The sequence below is a fragment of the Scardinius erythrophthalmus genome (genome assembly GCF_964197995.2).
Source record: "Scardinius erythrophthalmus genome assembly, chromosome: 15".
Taxonomy (NCBI): Eukaryota; Metazoa; Chordata; class Actinopteri; order Cypriniformes; family Leuciscidae; genus Scardinius; species Scardinius erythrophthalmus.
The window spans coordinates 28,014,445-28,030,271 of record NC_138235.1 but is presented as its reverse complement, the minus strand read 5'-3'; the positions used below and the strand labels follow the sequence as shown (position 1 = coordinate 28,030,271).

The 15,827-nt window shown below is 38.1% G+C and overlaps 1 protein-coding gene across 4 annotated transcripts in view; it reads left to right on the top strand.

The window, feature by feature from the left end:
- The window catches only part of znf385a (zinc finger protein 385A), an 88,565-nt gene extending 73,221 nt beyond the window's left edge, over positions 1–15,344 (top strand). For all 4 annotated transcript variants that reach the window (XM_081387044.1, XM_081387045.1, XM_081387047.1 and 1 more), the window contains 4 exons: positions 6,950–7,270; positions 10,769–10,953; positions 11,070–11,162; positions 11,299–15,344. In XM_081387044.1, coding sequence (XP_081243170.1) covers positions 6,950–7,270; positions 10,769–10,953; positions 11,070–11,162; positions 11,299–11,523 — 824 coding nt within the window. In that variant the 3' untranslated portion in view covers positions 11,524–15,344. The remainder of the gene's footprint in view (positions 1–6,949; positions 7,271–10,768; positions 10,954–11,069; positions 11,163–11,298) is intronic.
- Positions 15,345–15,827: the final 483 nt, after the last annotated feature.

Sequence of the window (15,827 nt, the reverse complement as noted above, 5' to 3'; positions counted from 1 at the left end):
TAACGATGTGCCATTTTTCATGATCGATATAATTTTCATGAAGATATGAGTAAAAATGCCAAGTCTAAGCTACCTTGGTTGGCTACGTGAGTCTGTGCGTCTGTGATATTTTTTTGTGTTAGAACTCCATGAGGAATATCTTTAGTTCTGAGTGATGGATTATGTTGAGTTTGGACTCATTTTAATTGTAAGCATCTGCTGTAAATAATGATGTGTCATTAACCACAATCGGAGCATGTTTCATGAAGTTACGAGCGGAAATGTGTCTAACATTCAGCATCAATACATGGTTTACACATGGGTCTCTTGAAGGGCTTCTTTTAGAAAAACCTCGCTCAAGTTTAGTAAAAAAGCCTGAAACAATTATGCTTGTTGTATTCTACTCATTGAGACCTTTCAAATGACATATGACACAGGACTATCAGAGCTATATGATGCATTTGACATATTGCTGAATGTAATACAAAAAAGTAGTTTATAAATTATGATTTTTTTTATTTTTGTTTATCAGCAAATAACTCAGCACTACTTAGGAGATAATCAAATTGGCTACATTCATTGTAAATTTCAGACTCTAAGCTTTCAAATGACACCTATTTTAAGTTGATCAAGGTAATAGTTTTGAAAAATATTATGATTATTTATTTCACAGCTAGGTGGCGCCGGCGGGGGGTACACTCAGTTTTAGAGTGATAACTCAGCAGTCGTTAGGAGTTGATCAAAGTGATTAGATGCATTAAAAAGCTGAGATTCTAAGCTTTAAAATGATACATATTGTGTTGTTCCATTCATTGGTTGCATTGGTCTCTCCCATTCACTTTCAATGGCCCATTGAAACAATGGCCCACAATGGCCCTCAATGGCCTAGTGGAACACCACAAGTGTAACTCTGTGCCATATTGTACAAAATAAAAGTTTTTCAAAACACAATTCCTGGTGAAAAATTAAAGTAGACTAGTGTGATCAACAGTGCCAATTTTCTTCAGATTTTATTTTATTTTTCCTAAATTATTCAAAAATAATGTTTTTTTTACTCAAAAATTGAGATGCCTTCTCTCAAATAAATGAGGCCTACAATTGATCAGATGCAAATAGAAATATAAAACCAGTCCTAATTGAAAGAGAACAAGTGGACAAAAAGATTGAATCCAATATTGGGTGATAATAATGCATAATGATTGATTTATAAGGTATTTATTGTAGTCCGGTCATTTTTGACCGGGAACACCACAAGTGTAACAATGTGCCATTTTGTACAAAATAAAAGTTTTTCAAAACAAAATTCCTGGTGAAATATTAAAGTAGACTAGTGTGATCAACAGTGCCAATTTTCTTTAGAATTTATTTAAAATTTCCAAAATTATTCAAAAATAATGTTTTTTTTACTCAAAAAATGAGATGCCTACTCCCAAATAAATGAGGCCTACGATTAATCAGATGCAAATAGAAATATAAAACCAGTCCTAATTGAAAGAGAACAAGTTGACAAAAAGATTGAATCCAATAGTGGGTGATAATATAGCATAACAACTGATTTATAAGCTATTTTTTGTAGTCCGGTCATTTTTGACCGGGAACACCACAAGAGTGACAAGGTGACAAAACTCCCCCTAAAAAATTAAGAAAATTGTCACAAAACATTTCAGAAGTAGTTATACCATTTGTGAAAAAAGTCACTAAGTTTCAGTCCAAAGCGATAACATTAACTAGTATTTTCAGGAAAAAGAAAATCTTCTTCGGGTCAAAATGACCCGAACACCACATGAGGGTTAAAGTGTTTGAATAAAAATAAAAACAAAAAGCTGATTTGTTTTAGGCTTTAAATGTAATATGGCGATTTGGTGCTCGAGAAACATTTCGTTTTATTATCAATGTTGGCAGCAATTGTGCTGCTTATTGTTTTGGTGAAAACTGTAATAGTTTTTTTTTTTTAGGATTCTTTGATAAATATAAAGTTCAAAAGAACAGCATTTATTTGAAATGGAAATCTTTACCTAATTGTTAAAATAATAGCATATTTTTAGTCAGGACAACTTAAAGTAAAAGTGAAGTTAAAATTTGAAAACATTTAAATGAGACAAGTAAATGAATTCAACTCAAAAAAATATGCCAACTGTTTAACGAACATCTTATTTTTTTTACATTATATAATATGACTTACAGAATGACTGCTTTAATTCCCACCTCCCCCTCATCCTGCTCATCGTCTCTGTCACAGAGGATGGAGGAGGACAGTATAGCCGTGTCTCTCACTGAGGGATTTGGCTGTCCAGAGAAAACGGTCTACAGTCCGCAGGCCGAGAAAAAATTCCAGCGGGAGAGAGCCAAAACAAACCGACCATGATCTAAATGTGAAACCAGATACATATGAAAGAATGCCGTTTTCCATCCAAAGCTCACTCCCGTGACCCCGACCCCTAGCGGGCTGGTGGCTCGCTTGTTTGTATATCCCGACAATCACTTTGTTTTAATGCCCATATAGTTTCACAACAGAGTCTTCATTGAGCTGCCAATCCCTTGAGTCATGACAGCTGCAGTTCCATCTGGACATTGCAATCCCAGCATGTAGAGATGTGTGCGCGCGTGTGTGTGAGACTGTGCAGTGTAAATTTATTTAGCAAATGTTTCGAGCTCACTGAGTGTGTTTCTCTTCATCTCTGTCCTCCCCATTCCTGTCAGAGTTTACAAGCATGCAACTAGATATTGGGGATGCATCAGGGCTCAGTACTTGGGCCTAATCATTATATCTCACATGTCTACACATCAAGCTTTCTGCTCTCTCTCTGTGTGGGTTTTTATGTGAAAGCTCAAGAGGAGAATTCCCACGCTTCATGAGAAACACGTCGCATTGGACATCAGCTGCCGGAGATGTAATTTATTGATGATTTTCTTTCACACATCACTAAAGCCAGTAGAGCTTCTAACAGGTAGAAAGACAATACTCAGGCCAATGGAGTCACCTTTTTAGTGGTTATAGAGTTTCAGCTGCCTTCTGCATGTTTCCTTGACTGTCTCCTGAACCACTGGTAATTTAAAATGATAGTTTAATTTAGAAAATAGTGGGTTTAAAAAAAAAAAAAATTAATTAATAGTATAATATACAATGTATTAATTCCACTCCAATATAGTTTGTGCTTGGATACATTCTTAGCTCTTTTACAAGGAATTTCAGCTGTGGTTTATCTAATTATGATGTTTGCTTATTCCTTATATTTAACTTTTTACATTTCCCGTGTTAGGGACACTTTTATTCTAGTGCAGATTTCTTGTAAGGCTTGAACGCAGCTAACAGGGCCCATAATAGCATGTAGAATTGGCAGGATGTGCAGGAGGTTTGGCATTGAACCGTCTTAGCAGTCTGTTTGTCCCCAAGATCCACTTCTGCACAGTCACTCTGCTTAATGAAGCCATACGTCTCCACCAGTCTTCTACACATCTGGAGATTGTATAGAGACAGAAGGCTGCACGACACTCGTCTGGGCCTCCATATTTCACAGCATAAGCTTGAAGTGCCATTAAATTTCCTGCTTGATATTTCTCCATCTCCGACAGCATGGTTCTGCTGAGCTGCAGTGGCAGAATCTCCATTTTTACACGCAGACTCTATAGAAACAAGAGGACTGTTTGGTAAACAGGCCTGCTCTAAGATGCATCTGGGAAACAGCGATCTGAGGGAGGCAAATGAATGCACCCAACTCCATAATTAATAAGTCCCAAAGCTCATTCAGGCATCTTGTTTCAGGGTTCATTAATCATTAATGATGGGCAGGGTAGGAGTGGGGTAAAGGCCGGCCTCTTTTCTACCTGACCCCTCGAATATCTGATCCACCTGCACGGGTCACAACCAGACCCCTCCTTCACCGCGTCACACTCCATCTTCTCCGCTATAGCTCTGTCAGTGGCTGTGAAACCAGAGCAGCATTAATAGCAGGTTTAGTTTACTGTCTGGAAACTGTCTGGGTTCAGGTTCTGTATGTGGAGTCTGTAACTAAGCTATCATAATTCTACTAAATGCACAGGCATCATTTACACTTTCTGTCAAGGCCAATTTTGTCCTAATCGATAACCGGAATAACTCACAGCATGATGTGACTAATAGACAAAGCTTTTTCCAATTGTTCTGCAGGTGTTTTCAGGCTGTTGTGTGTTATAATTAAGTTACAACCCAATAGAATTTGTTATTATTTGTTATGTTTTAAATAAACAGCTCTGACATGCTCTCCACCTCGCATTGTACCTTGCTATCAGTTATGGTAAAAAAAAAAAAAAGACGACGACGTTTTTCTGCTGCTATATTGTCCTGCGGCCGAATCACAGCCATGCTGATGCCATATCGCACTGCAACTCGTGTGATATTGCTCTATTTGTTTTATAAAAATGTATATTAGGGTGGATTAGAATACCGAACAGCATGTATTCATAACCGTTAAACCAAAAATCATGAATGGCAGATAAGTAAGTAAGGTATCTTTATTCATTATTAACGTTTATTTATTTGAATAATTAAAAAACTGGCTTAAAGTATCACCTATTTCCACAAAAATATTAAGGAGCGGTTTTCAACATTGATAATAGTAATGAATGTTTCTTGAGCAGCAAATCAGTATATTAGAATGATTTCTGAATGATCATGTGATACTGAAGACTGGAGTAATGATGCTAAAAATCACAGGAAAATAATTTGTTTTAAAATGTATCAAAATTAAAAAGTTATTTGACTGTTTTACTGTATGTTTGATCAAATAAATGCAGCCTTGGTGAGCATAAATGACTTTTTTTTATATATAAAAAAAAATCTTACTGACCATAAGTAGTGTATAACAGTTATCCAAACATATTTGTGACATCCCAACCAGCACTGTCCCTGCCTCTTGTAATACAAAGTGATGCCCATGATTCCATGCCCACTGTTGATTTGCAACAGTTACACGTTTAAAGCAATATTAAAACAATATTTTGGGTTTCTGTTGGACCTCTGAACTTTCATGAAAATATTTACATCATTACTAGCTTGTGTTTTCAGCGGCTTACTCCTTCAGCAGTTGAAGGAAGGCGGGTGTTAATTTAAGCATTAAATATGAGTCCTCTGAGAGTGCATGTTGTGTAACCGCACTTTCAAATATGCAGAGCAAGAATAAATGGAGGGCAGACGGGCGCACATTGCAGCGAACATGGAGGGCAAGTCAGTGAGGGTGGTGGATGGCAGCCGTCCAGAGGATGAAGAATTCTGAAATCCCCCATTACACACTCTCCTCCACCCCCTGAACCACGGTCCACTAACACAAACCACATGTGCACGGCCAAACCCACATTTTTCATTACACACGCAGTGTGTGTGTTTGTGAGAGGGTGGGGGCCTGTAAGGGAATGGGGTGTGTTGTAGAATAGGAGCAGTGGGAATATGTGGGAGCAGTGGGAATATGAGCTCAGAGTTATAAGTTCAGGCTTTTCAGAACCACACCTGCACTGAGTACGAGCCACATGGTTCGACCCGTCCATTCTGATGCTGTAAAAGCTATCGCACGAAGTGTTGATCTATATTTGGTGTTTTTTTTGAAGGGTCATGGGGTTTGCTGTAACATCCTGCATCTTCCAAAAGAGCAGTATGTCATCAACCCGTGCTTTGATCCAGATGATCTTTATGAGGCTCTGACAGGAGCTCAAGCCCAAAAGAAATATAGCACAGACTCTCATCTGCTCCGCAAACAGAGAGAGACACAGAGAGAAATCTTCCTGGAAACTTCCAGTGTAGAGAGAGAGAGAGAGAGAGAACAGTTTCCTGTTAAATGAGGGATCTGGTTGCCTCTAACCAGCTCTTATACACCTGCCATTCAGGATTTGCCTCCACAGCAAAGGCTGTTGAACTTCAAATGTCATGGTGAATAAAACCTGAACAGTGTCTGAGTTCGAATGACTGAGTTTATGGAAGACGTTGTGGCCAAATGTTTGTAAAATGACAAAAACATACATAATCTTTGTAAGGAAATAGTGAAGTCACTGCTAACTCTAAAGGCTGTTTGCACTTTAGCTGTCTCATATAATGGGGTAAGATAACTCACTTTGTAACTTTTTGAACTGTGTAACGCCCTGCTCCCATTTAGGGTGTTTTTAATATGTACCCAAAGCAATTGCACAATAAATATTTAGTGGGTTTTTTTGACAGGTCATGGGGTTTGCCCCAAGTTGTTTGTGATTTAAAAATATCTGATGGATGCATTTATTCCGCAATTGATCAAAAGTGACGGTACAGTACATTTATGTTACAAAATTTTTTTTTTTTAAATAAATGTTGTTAAACTGACTCAAAAAATCCTGAAAAATAAATAAAGACTATTAAGCAGCACAACTGCATTCAACATTGATAAGAAATATTATTTGTGAAAACATTTTAATATTTCAAAATTGTACTGTTTTTACTGTAGTTTTGATCAGTAACAAACATTTTAAAGATTGTTTTCCTTTGTCATACATAATAGCCTTATATGAGGCAGTTATTATGAGTTTTGCTTGCTCTTCTTACTTAGTCTCAATGTCAACAGAAACCTGTTTAAATTGGCAAAGACTGCTATTTCACATCCTGAATACTTTAAATGGGATGGTTACATATTTCTCAGAATCTCCCATTTTACTTTAGAAATTAAACTAAACAATATGTGATGCCTCATAAAAAATACAAACATATGTAAATAATTTGATTTTATGAAGCCATTTTTTTGCAAACTTGTTTTTATGTGGTGTCTAACGGCTGGGGTTGCACACTTTAAGATGAGGTATTTGAAGTACGCCTGGTTTGAGGTTTACAGGAAAAAACACATTTCTGAGGCATGAACTGAAAGCTCTTGAATTCTTGCGTAGCAGCGTTGTTATTTTCAAGATGAAACAGCAGAGCCCATTAACTTCCAGAAATACTCCATTTAAATGTCATTTTGTTGTTTGCTTTGCTTTGCAGATGAGACGCGGCCAGCGCCACAGTTAAACGGACCCGCGGTGGCCCCGGGGCCCGTGACCATTTCTGCTCCCCCTACCCCAGAATCCCCCGGTCCTTCTGCATGTCCCCTTCTGTCCACCCCCACTAACCCTCAACCACCCCCAGCCACCTCCTCATCCCCCGGCTGTGGCTCTTCTAACCCAGAGCAGGCTGGCACTGGGGCCCCATCAGTCACTCCCAGCAACCCTGAGACCGAAGAGGACAAAGCCAAGAAGCTGCTTTACTGCTCACTGTGCAAAGTGGCCGTCAATTCGCTCTCCCAGTTGGAGGCCCACAATAAAGGTGAACATTCATTTAGCGACAGCTCATCTTGACTCAATAACTTATCCTTCTGACTGATTACACAACACACTATAGGAATAAAGAGTCTCCAATGGGTGCTTAGAGGTGGATAGATTGAACATAATCCCAAATGATTGTGTTTTCTTGTTCGGGGGATTCACTAGTCTGTATACCCGTGACTTAGTACTATAATTGTAAAACTCAAAAGTCATTGTGAGACTCCATAGTATCATATGCTGCAACAATATGATGCTGAAATCCCTTTTCATGACAGAAAAACATAAAAAGCGAATGCAAAGGTGTACTACAGTGTTTCTCCGCTTTGTTAATGTTACTTTTATGGGCCAAAATTTACATTTTGGCAGTGGCAGGTGCATTGAGAAGATTTACCAGCCATAAACATTTTCCATTTTATATTCCATTATATATAAATCTTCCTGTCACCAAGCAATATATATAATTGCTTGCCATATTTTTTATTTTCATGGCTTAATGCAATATACTCAAGTGCTTTGAGTACCCAGAGAAGCGCTATATAAATATAACAAATTATTATCATTATTAAGACGCATTCCATATAGAAATGTAATATTCGTTATTCGGTAGAAGATGCGAAAGTTATGACTGATCCTTTTATTTATTATTTAAATCGCATAGAGTTAGACTAGTTTTCAATTGGATTAAAACCATGTATCATGTTGCAGTTCCTAATGAATTTGCTGACAAACTGTGAAATAACGTATACTTAACGTTAAGGATTTATATAGTCCTCCTTACTTGAATTTTGCACTTGGCAAATGTTAATGTTAAATTCTGACCTTCTGGTTGCCTTTCTCAATACTTGCACAAATTACTTCAGAAGAGTCTGCAAGATTTATCTTGTTCTGTGAGCAGCAGAAATATGCTTTGCGTAGCTCAAGGCAGCTCACAGAGGAACACTAGCAATTAAAACAGGAGTCTTAAGAAGCTTTCACTCACTCGTTCATGATTTATACACAACTTTACAGCGCCACTTGGTCCTCTTGGTTTCCCCCCAAAGGTGTGCACAAAGACAAATGGAGTAGATCAGTTTTTGAATTGCAGTGCAGCTTGTAGTATTTAGGGGAGTGTTTGATTTCTCATAGTACTGTATATCGAATGCCTGAGCAGATCTCATTCTGTTCTATTATTCAGTTTGTGTCAACACAAACAACCCTGTTTGAAGAAACCAAGGTGGATGTTGAGGAGACTCTGCTGCAGAGGCACACACAACTCTATTCATTATTGATCTCCTCTTTTATTTATCAGGAAAAACTGCAGTCATAGTTTCAGTATGTTTAGGAATTTCTCATGTTGACCTTGTTGATTAAATAGTCTGTTTTTCCCCAGGCCAAAAAATAGAATTATGCTTTTACTTAAAGTATTTGACAATTGTTTATCACACTTTGATACATGGAAGCCACATGGAAGTCGTTCCTCTTGGAACACGACTATGTTTTAAAGTAAACATTACAAGTTATGAGTGATATGAGGGCGCTGTTGCCGATGGAAGCGTGAATTTATAATCATGGCCTGGGTTAAGGAAAGCTATCTGGAATCAATACAGTCCATTCCCTAAATTAAACTCCTAACCACAGCCAAAAATCAAATCATATGTTGTGCAGACAGCCACAGATAAAAGTCAGGAGAGGAAGGGAGAGTTTTAGCTTTCTTCATTTCTGCAGCTCTATGTCCAGATACAGCTGTCAAATCTGTTTGTTTCTCAGACGGCGTTACACAGTGAAACTAGCCACACTCATTTACTGTAAATATTGCAAGAGTGTAGTTTTGAACAGCACAAAGGTAATTTGTGCTAGATACTTGCCTTGTCTACTCAAACCCAAAGTTAAGGGGAACCTTTTGGTCAAAGGGAGAAAATTAAAATGACTGCTTTTGATTTGGCAAGAGAATGTGTCGACATTCCCAATGTTTTCTTGGTTAAGAACAAAACAAAGACATTAGTTCTTAGGAACCCAAGCATGTGGACATCACGTGTTTTTTTTTTGTTTTTTTTTGTGTGTGTGTGTGTGTTTTTTTTATCCATATAGCTTAGCTGTGTTTTCACTGACATTGTGAGGCCAGGAACATGACGGTGAAACATTTAAGGAGAACCATGTGTTGCATGGCTCAAAATACAGGAAATGGAAAATTGATGAGCTTCGTTGTAATGAGGACAGCCAAATTTAACAAATTCAGTTTTGCAACAAAGTTTTGAAATTGAAAGCCAAGCAATATATTTTGATTTATGAACAGCCCTGTAAGAATAATGTAACCTGAATGAAATTCAAAAAGGATATGATTTACAAATGCAAAACATTCCAATAAAAGAATGGTGTGACTGCTTATTAGACATGTGGACAGGAGGAATAAGAATCATCCCTGGCATGAGCAGCTGCAGTCAAGGATAATTCAAAGTGGAAGATTCAAGAGCCCTCTAGTGGTCGCAACTGGATATTACAGTTCATATTATCTTTATAGATAAATACATCTTTTATTATTTCATAATATTCTCATTTTATTCTATTTTATATTATTATTGTTGTTGTTGCACTATTTCTTACTATTTATTTGATGTATTTATTAATTAATTCTGTCACACTTTAGATTAGGATCCAATTCTCACTATTAAATATAACTCCTAATTACTGCTTATTAATGGTTAGGTTAATTTAGGTATTGTGTAGGATTAAGGATGTAGAATATGGTCATGCAGAATAACGCATTAATATGTGATTTGTAAGTAGCCTACTCATAAACAGCCAATATCATAGTAATATGCATGCTAATAATAACCAACTAGTTAATAGTGAGAACTGGACCCTAAACTAGAGTGTTAACATTAATTAATTTATTTATGTGTATATACACAACTGTTCAAAAGTTTGGGGTCTTTTATACTTTATTTCGCAAGGATGCATTAAATCTTTAAAAGTGACTTTTTTTTCTTTCTTTTTTTTCAAATAAAAGCTGATCTTTTGAACTTTCTTTTCATCAAAGAATCCTGAAAAATCTGTCACAATTTACACAAAAAATATTAAGCTGCAGAACTGTTTTCAACATTGATAATAATAAGAAAAAAGTGTTTCTTGAGCAGCAAATCAGCATATTAGAATGATTTCTGAAGGATCATGTGACACTGAAGCTGCTTTGAGACAATCTACATTGTTAAAAGCGCTATATAAATGAAGATGACTGAAGACTCGAGTAATGATGCTGAAAATTCAACTTTGTATCACAGGAATAAATTACATTTGAAAATATATTAAAATACAAAACAGTTATTTTAAATTGTAATAATATTTCGCAATATTATTGTATTTTTGATCACATAAATGCAGCCTTGGTGAGCAGAAGAGACAATAATAAAAATCTTACCAAGCCCAAACTTTTGAACCATAGATTAAATGCATGTATAGCCTACAGTATGCGCATGTGTTTTCATTTATAAAAACCACCTTTGTTTTTCTCTGTGCTCCTCAGGCACTAAACACAAAACCATTCTGGAAGCCCGCAGCGGACTGGGCCCCATTAAGGCATACCCTCGTTTGGGTCCGAAGCCCAGCGGGGAGCAGGGAGGCGGGGCCTCAGACCCCAATACTCAGGAACGCACCTTCCACTGTGAGATCTGCAATGTGCGGGTCAACTCAGAACTACAGCTCAAACAGGTGAGCGATCTTCATATATCATGAAATAACATTAGTCTGTGTGCTTTAATATGCTCGCCATGTTGTTTATACTAAATCAAATTTTCATCTACGGACTATGTTTGGTTTGTTTGCAGCACATATCAAGTCGACGGCACCGGGACGGAGTGGCAGGAAAGCCAAACCCCCTCCTGAGCCGACACAAGAAGCACAGGGGAGCTGACCTTGCGGTAAGTGGTAACCAAACCTGATGCTGGTTACAATCCTAATTTAAATGTGCTAACATGCACTGAAACTTCTATTTGATAATTGGATGTCAAATTACAGTATGATATCGCTGAGTCATAACGTTTTTATCTTATATAGGATCTCACCAAAGCATTAGGCGCCGGCCTCCTGCCGAGTCCTCTGGCCGTCGCTGCGGCAATGGCAGCGGCCGCCTCCTCCAATCAGCTGGCTCTCCGCGCAGCAGCCCCCACCCATCCGCATCATCACCTGCTGCAGGGTCCGCCCCTCAGTCACGCCATCTTGAGACCAGCTCCAGGGCCCATACGCACCTCACACGGTCCGATCCTGTTCTCGCCGTACTGACTCCGCCCTCACCCCCCTTAGCCAATCACAGCCAGTCCGGAGCCTCACCTCCAAAAGCACACTGTGAAGACGAAAAAAATAGTGAAACATCACAGAAATGACTAGAATCGGCTCATCAACAACAACGTCAATCATCAAACCAAGCAGAAGGGGGCGCAAAGTGGGCGCAATCACGAAGGAGGGTGCGACTGGCGTTCCAACTCTCTTTTCACCACCCTTAACTGCCTCCTCCATCTCCGTTCGTTTGGTTTGAGTGATTTATTCGTTGGTGGATGAATGGACAAATGCAGGGATTGTTGGAATAGAGCAATATTGTATGTATCTGACATCCTTGTTCCTTCCCTCTATTTATACTCATACTGTGAGGTAGCAGAAGTCACATCGTAGCCAGACATGCTGGAATGAGTTAGGCAACTATCTAGAGACCCCAAAACACACAACCCAACACACAAAGACTACAGTTAAATGTTTCTGTCGTTCTGAATAAATGCACCTTGAGAAACATACAAAAACCAAGTTACATCAGTACGCTTCTCGTAGTATTCGCTGTATTCAACTTGTCCTGTCTGGCTTTGGCATCTTTGCAAGAGAAAAACGCCACAATCTCAGTAGCAGTTCCACCATGTCAAGACTCACAGCAGGGGGATTGCGGGGAAGGTCTAAGGATGCTCGGCTCTTTCCGAATGCTGGTTCGGAATGGGCGTTAGAAGCTCAGCGTCGTCGACTTCATAGTCGCATCTCTCTAGGGAAACAGAGAGATGCAGAAGAGATGCTCGAGATCTCTTTTATGTCGCTTTTACATCCGTTAGCTCTAGGAACGGTTGACTGAAAAACCCCAGACCTCTGTCTTAGATCTTAGAAAATCAGTAGATGTCTATTTATTCTATTGCGTAGCGTAGCGTAGTTTAGTTCAGAACATCCAAGCTGGTTGACTTAGGAAAAATATTCAGAAGTGAAATGTGTGCGTAGAGAATGATGTAACTGCTGGTAGATGCTGAATAAAGATGGACGGGTACTTTGATTCTCAGAGAAAGGCAGCAAATCTAAGCACACGCTTGGACTAACAGTACAGGCTCCTCTGTTCGTTTTGTCTCTGTATGTTCGGTGGACATTATGCAACTCCTAGCAATACGCCCCCCTTCTGCGTTCAGTCTCACGAGACAGCCTGCATCCCGGCAAAGACTGACACCGCAGGTCAGCCACTCCAGTGGAAACCCAAGAGAGTCTTGAAAAATGAACCGAGTGAAGACGCAGAGAGGTCACTAAGGACACGACTGTGCAATCTCTCCTTTTTTTGGTATGAACTTCCTGTCTTGAATCTAAAGCCATGCAATGCATATGATTTTTTTTTTATTATTATGATCAATTAATTGTTTTGATGTTGTTTTTTTGGGTTCGTTTTCATAGTACACTGTTACGTTGAACAAATATTGTTGTGGAAATTCTGGGGGAGAAAAAAATCATTGAACAAAAGAAAAAAACGAGAATATTTTTCTATGGAAGATTGAAAACCTGCACTTGGATGGGATCGCAATGCGGCTTAGAAGGCGTATTTGGAGGTGAAGTACGAATGCAGATAAACATCAAACTACGGGCCTGTCGTGTTGGTGGAACTATGCGACAGTCTTCCATTGATAAGCAAAGTGTGACAATGTCTTACTGTTGTTTGGATATTGCAATGCAATAATCAATTGAATTATGTCATTTGTTGTAGAAGATCCTTTATAAATGGTTCTGTACGGCTGCTAATAGGCCTCCATGTTCTTCCACAGAGATAAATTAGCCTTTTCAGTACATATGCTAGGAGTTTAAAAGCAAGAAACGGGCACCCAGAGGGACGGGTCCTTCATATTAAAGGGTCTTTTCTCATCTCTGAGTGGGGGGACAGGGTATATCTGAACGCAAACAATGTGTAGTCAGCCATAGCCTTTGCGTATGTAGCTTAGTTCGACTTTTTGTTTCTTCGTGGCATTGTTTGCATTGTGTGGAAAGCGTCATGATAATGCCATTACTTCATGCTAACTGTGGTTAGCGCCCACCATTGTGCTTTGATGAAACTTTACCTCTGTTTCTCATTAGTTACCGAGGCACTAGTTTATGGTGTAGTTTCATGTCAGTGTGTATCGTGTAGTGTCGTGTGCGTACGGATAGAATCCGGTTCTGGAAAACTTTCGATGGGCAGAATCTGCCTTAAAGGGATAGTTCACTAAAAGATGAAACTTATTTTGTCATTTACTCACTCTTCATGTAATTTCAAACCCATATGCTGTTATTTTTTTTATATAGATATGTATGAAGTATCACAGTACAACAACAGTTTATAGCGACTTCATGTCAAAAACAAAGTGTTCAAAAATAGTCTATGACTATTGTATGGAGTCTTTTGTCATGATAAATACAATAACCGTCTTTCGGCAAATTTGCCATTCTGACATTGAAATTCACGCCACCTACTGTCAGAGAGTAATTTTGCATTTTAATTCATTTTTTTTGTTCAGACCAATTATATACAGTATCGACCTAATATTCCGCGTAAGGTCTATACTGTATATAATTGGTGCGCCAGAAAAACAAGCGCGCAGCCATCTTTAAAATGTTGTGTTTGAACTTCTGTGTTTCTGCGGTTGATCTGTATATTTCTATGGCATCGCTGTCAAAGAGTAATTAGCTCGTTAAGTGGATTTACTGGTTGTAGAGTTAACGAAAGTTATCATGAGCGTTGTAATATTTGAAGCGAATGTCATAAATTTCAGTAAACCGGGACAATTTTAAAACGAGCGGATAATTCATAAATTGCTGTGGAAATACAAAATGGAAGACAGAACACAAGCGCAATGCTAAAAAGGGGCGGAGCTACATACGGTCTATAACATACATACATTACTTATTAGGCTATACATTATTACATTATTTAAACAGTAAAGATGTTTGAATTGTAGTGTTTACAGTAGCCTACAGACCACTGACATTGGTGTTATTTCAAAGCAACATTGCTACCTAAACAAAAATGTACTTCTATTCTAATTTCAGAGTTTTCCAAAACTATATCAATTGCAGATTCCAAGGATTTTGACCATAGTGATGATATATACATAGTGTTCTATGGGACAACAGCTTGTGGGTTTGCGCCAACATGAGGGTGATAAAATAACAACAGTGTTTTAATTTTGGGGTGACCTATTCCTTTAAACTGCACATCTACAATCAGCTGTTTCTACCCCAGACTTAATTATTAAAACAATCAGTGGAGTATTCGGCTGATTTCAGATGAGCATTTTGTGGTAACACTATGCGCACTAACACATGCTGTAGTTTGAAACCAGGTGTCCAGTGCCCCATTGAAACCATGTGAGGTGATAAAGCCATCACAGCTAACACACTCCACAGGCTCATAGTCCCATCCGTCAACACTGTAAAGACCATGTTCATCCTGTAGTCAGAACTGTCATCACTGTACAGAATTGTCTTTGGTAGATTTATTCAACCTTTCAGGGCAGGTGTAATGTTAGTTGGTGAAGTCTATTTTAGCCTTAGCCTTATTCCACCCCAGGCCTCTCCAGGAGCAGACGCGGACGGAGAAGCTTCGGTCAAACCTCGTCTTGCCAATAAAGTTATTTTTGAATTAAATTGTCAGATGGGAAAAAAGTGTGTGTGATGGAACGTAGCAATATTCAACTCATACTGGCTACTCTTGTTTATTGCAATAAGGAAATCAACCAATAGATGCATATGTGAGTAAAATAATATAGATGTAATTTAAATCAAACACAGAAAATTATGGAAATACTTGGTATCAGAGAAACTTGGAGTTACCACAGGGGAAAAAAAAAGAATGAGAAAAAAAAAAATCAATGTCTATAAATCAATAAAGAATATTAAAACTCAGGTCTCATGCTTCTTTTTTCAGTGTCTTTAAATGAGATGTTCTAATTATAGTCTAAGGTTAAAAGTTCCCTCTCAAATGATTTAAAACATGGAGGCACACACTGTAAAAAAAAAGGTTGTTTTTATAGAAAACATTGGCTTGTAATTATTCTGTAAAATATATAGTAAATGTAAACATATTTACAGAACAACCTGTGCAGTTTAAAACTGTAATTTAGCCTACATAAAATTGCATTTTAAACTTGTAAATCCAACAGCGCCTTTCTGCAGAATTAACTACAAAAGGTTTGTACCTTTATATACTGACCACCACCATAATAACACTGAAAAAGAACGAAGAAAAATCCACAAGGATAATGACATTTCATCACAAGTAGACTTTTTTTTCACAATTAGAGTTAAAAATCAATATAGCCTAT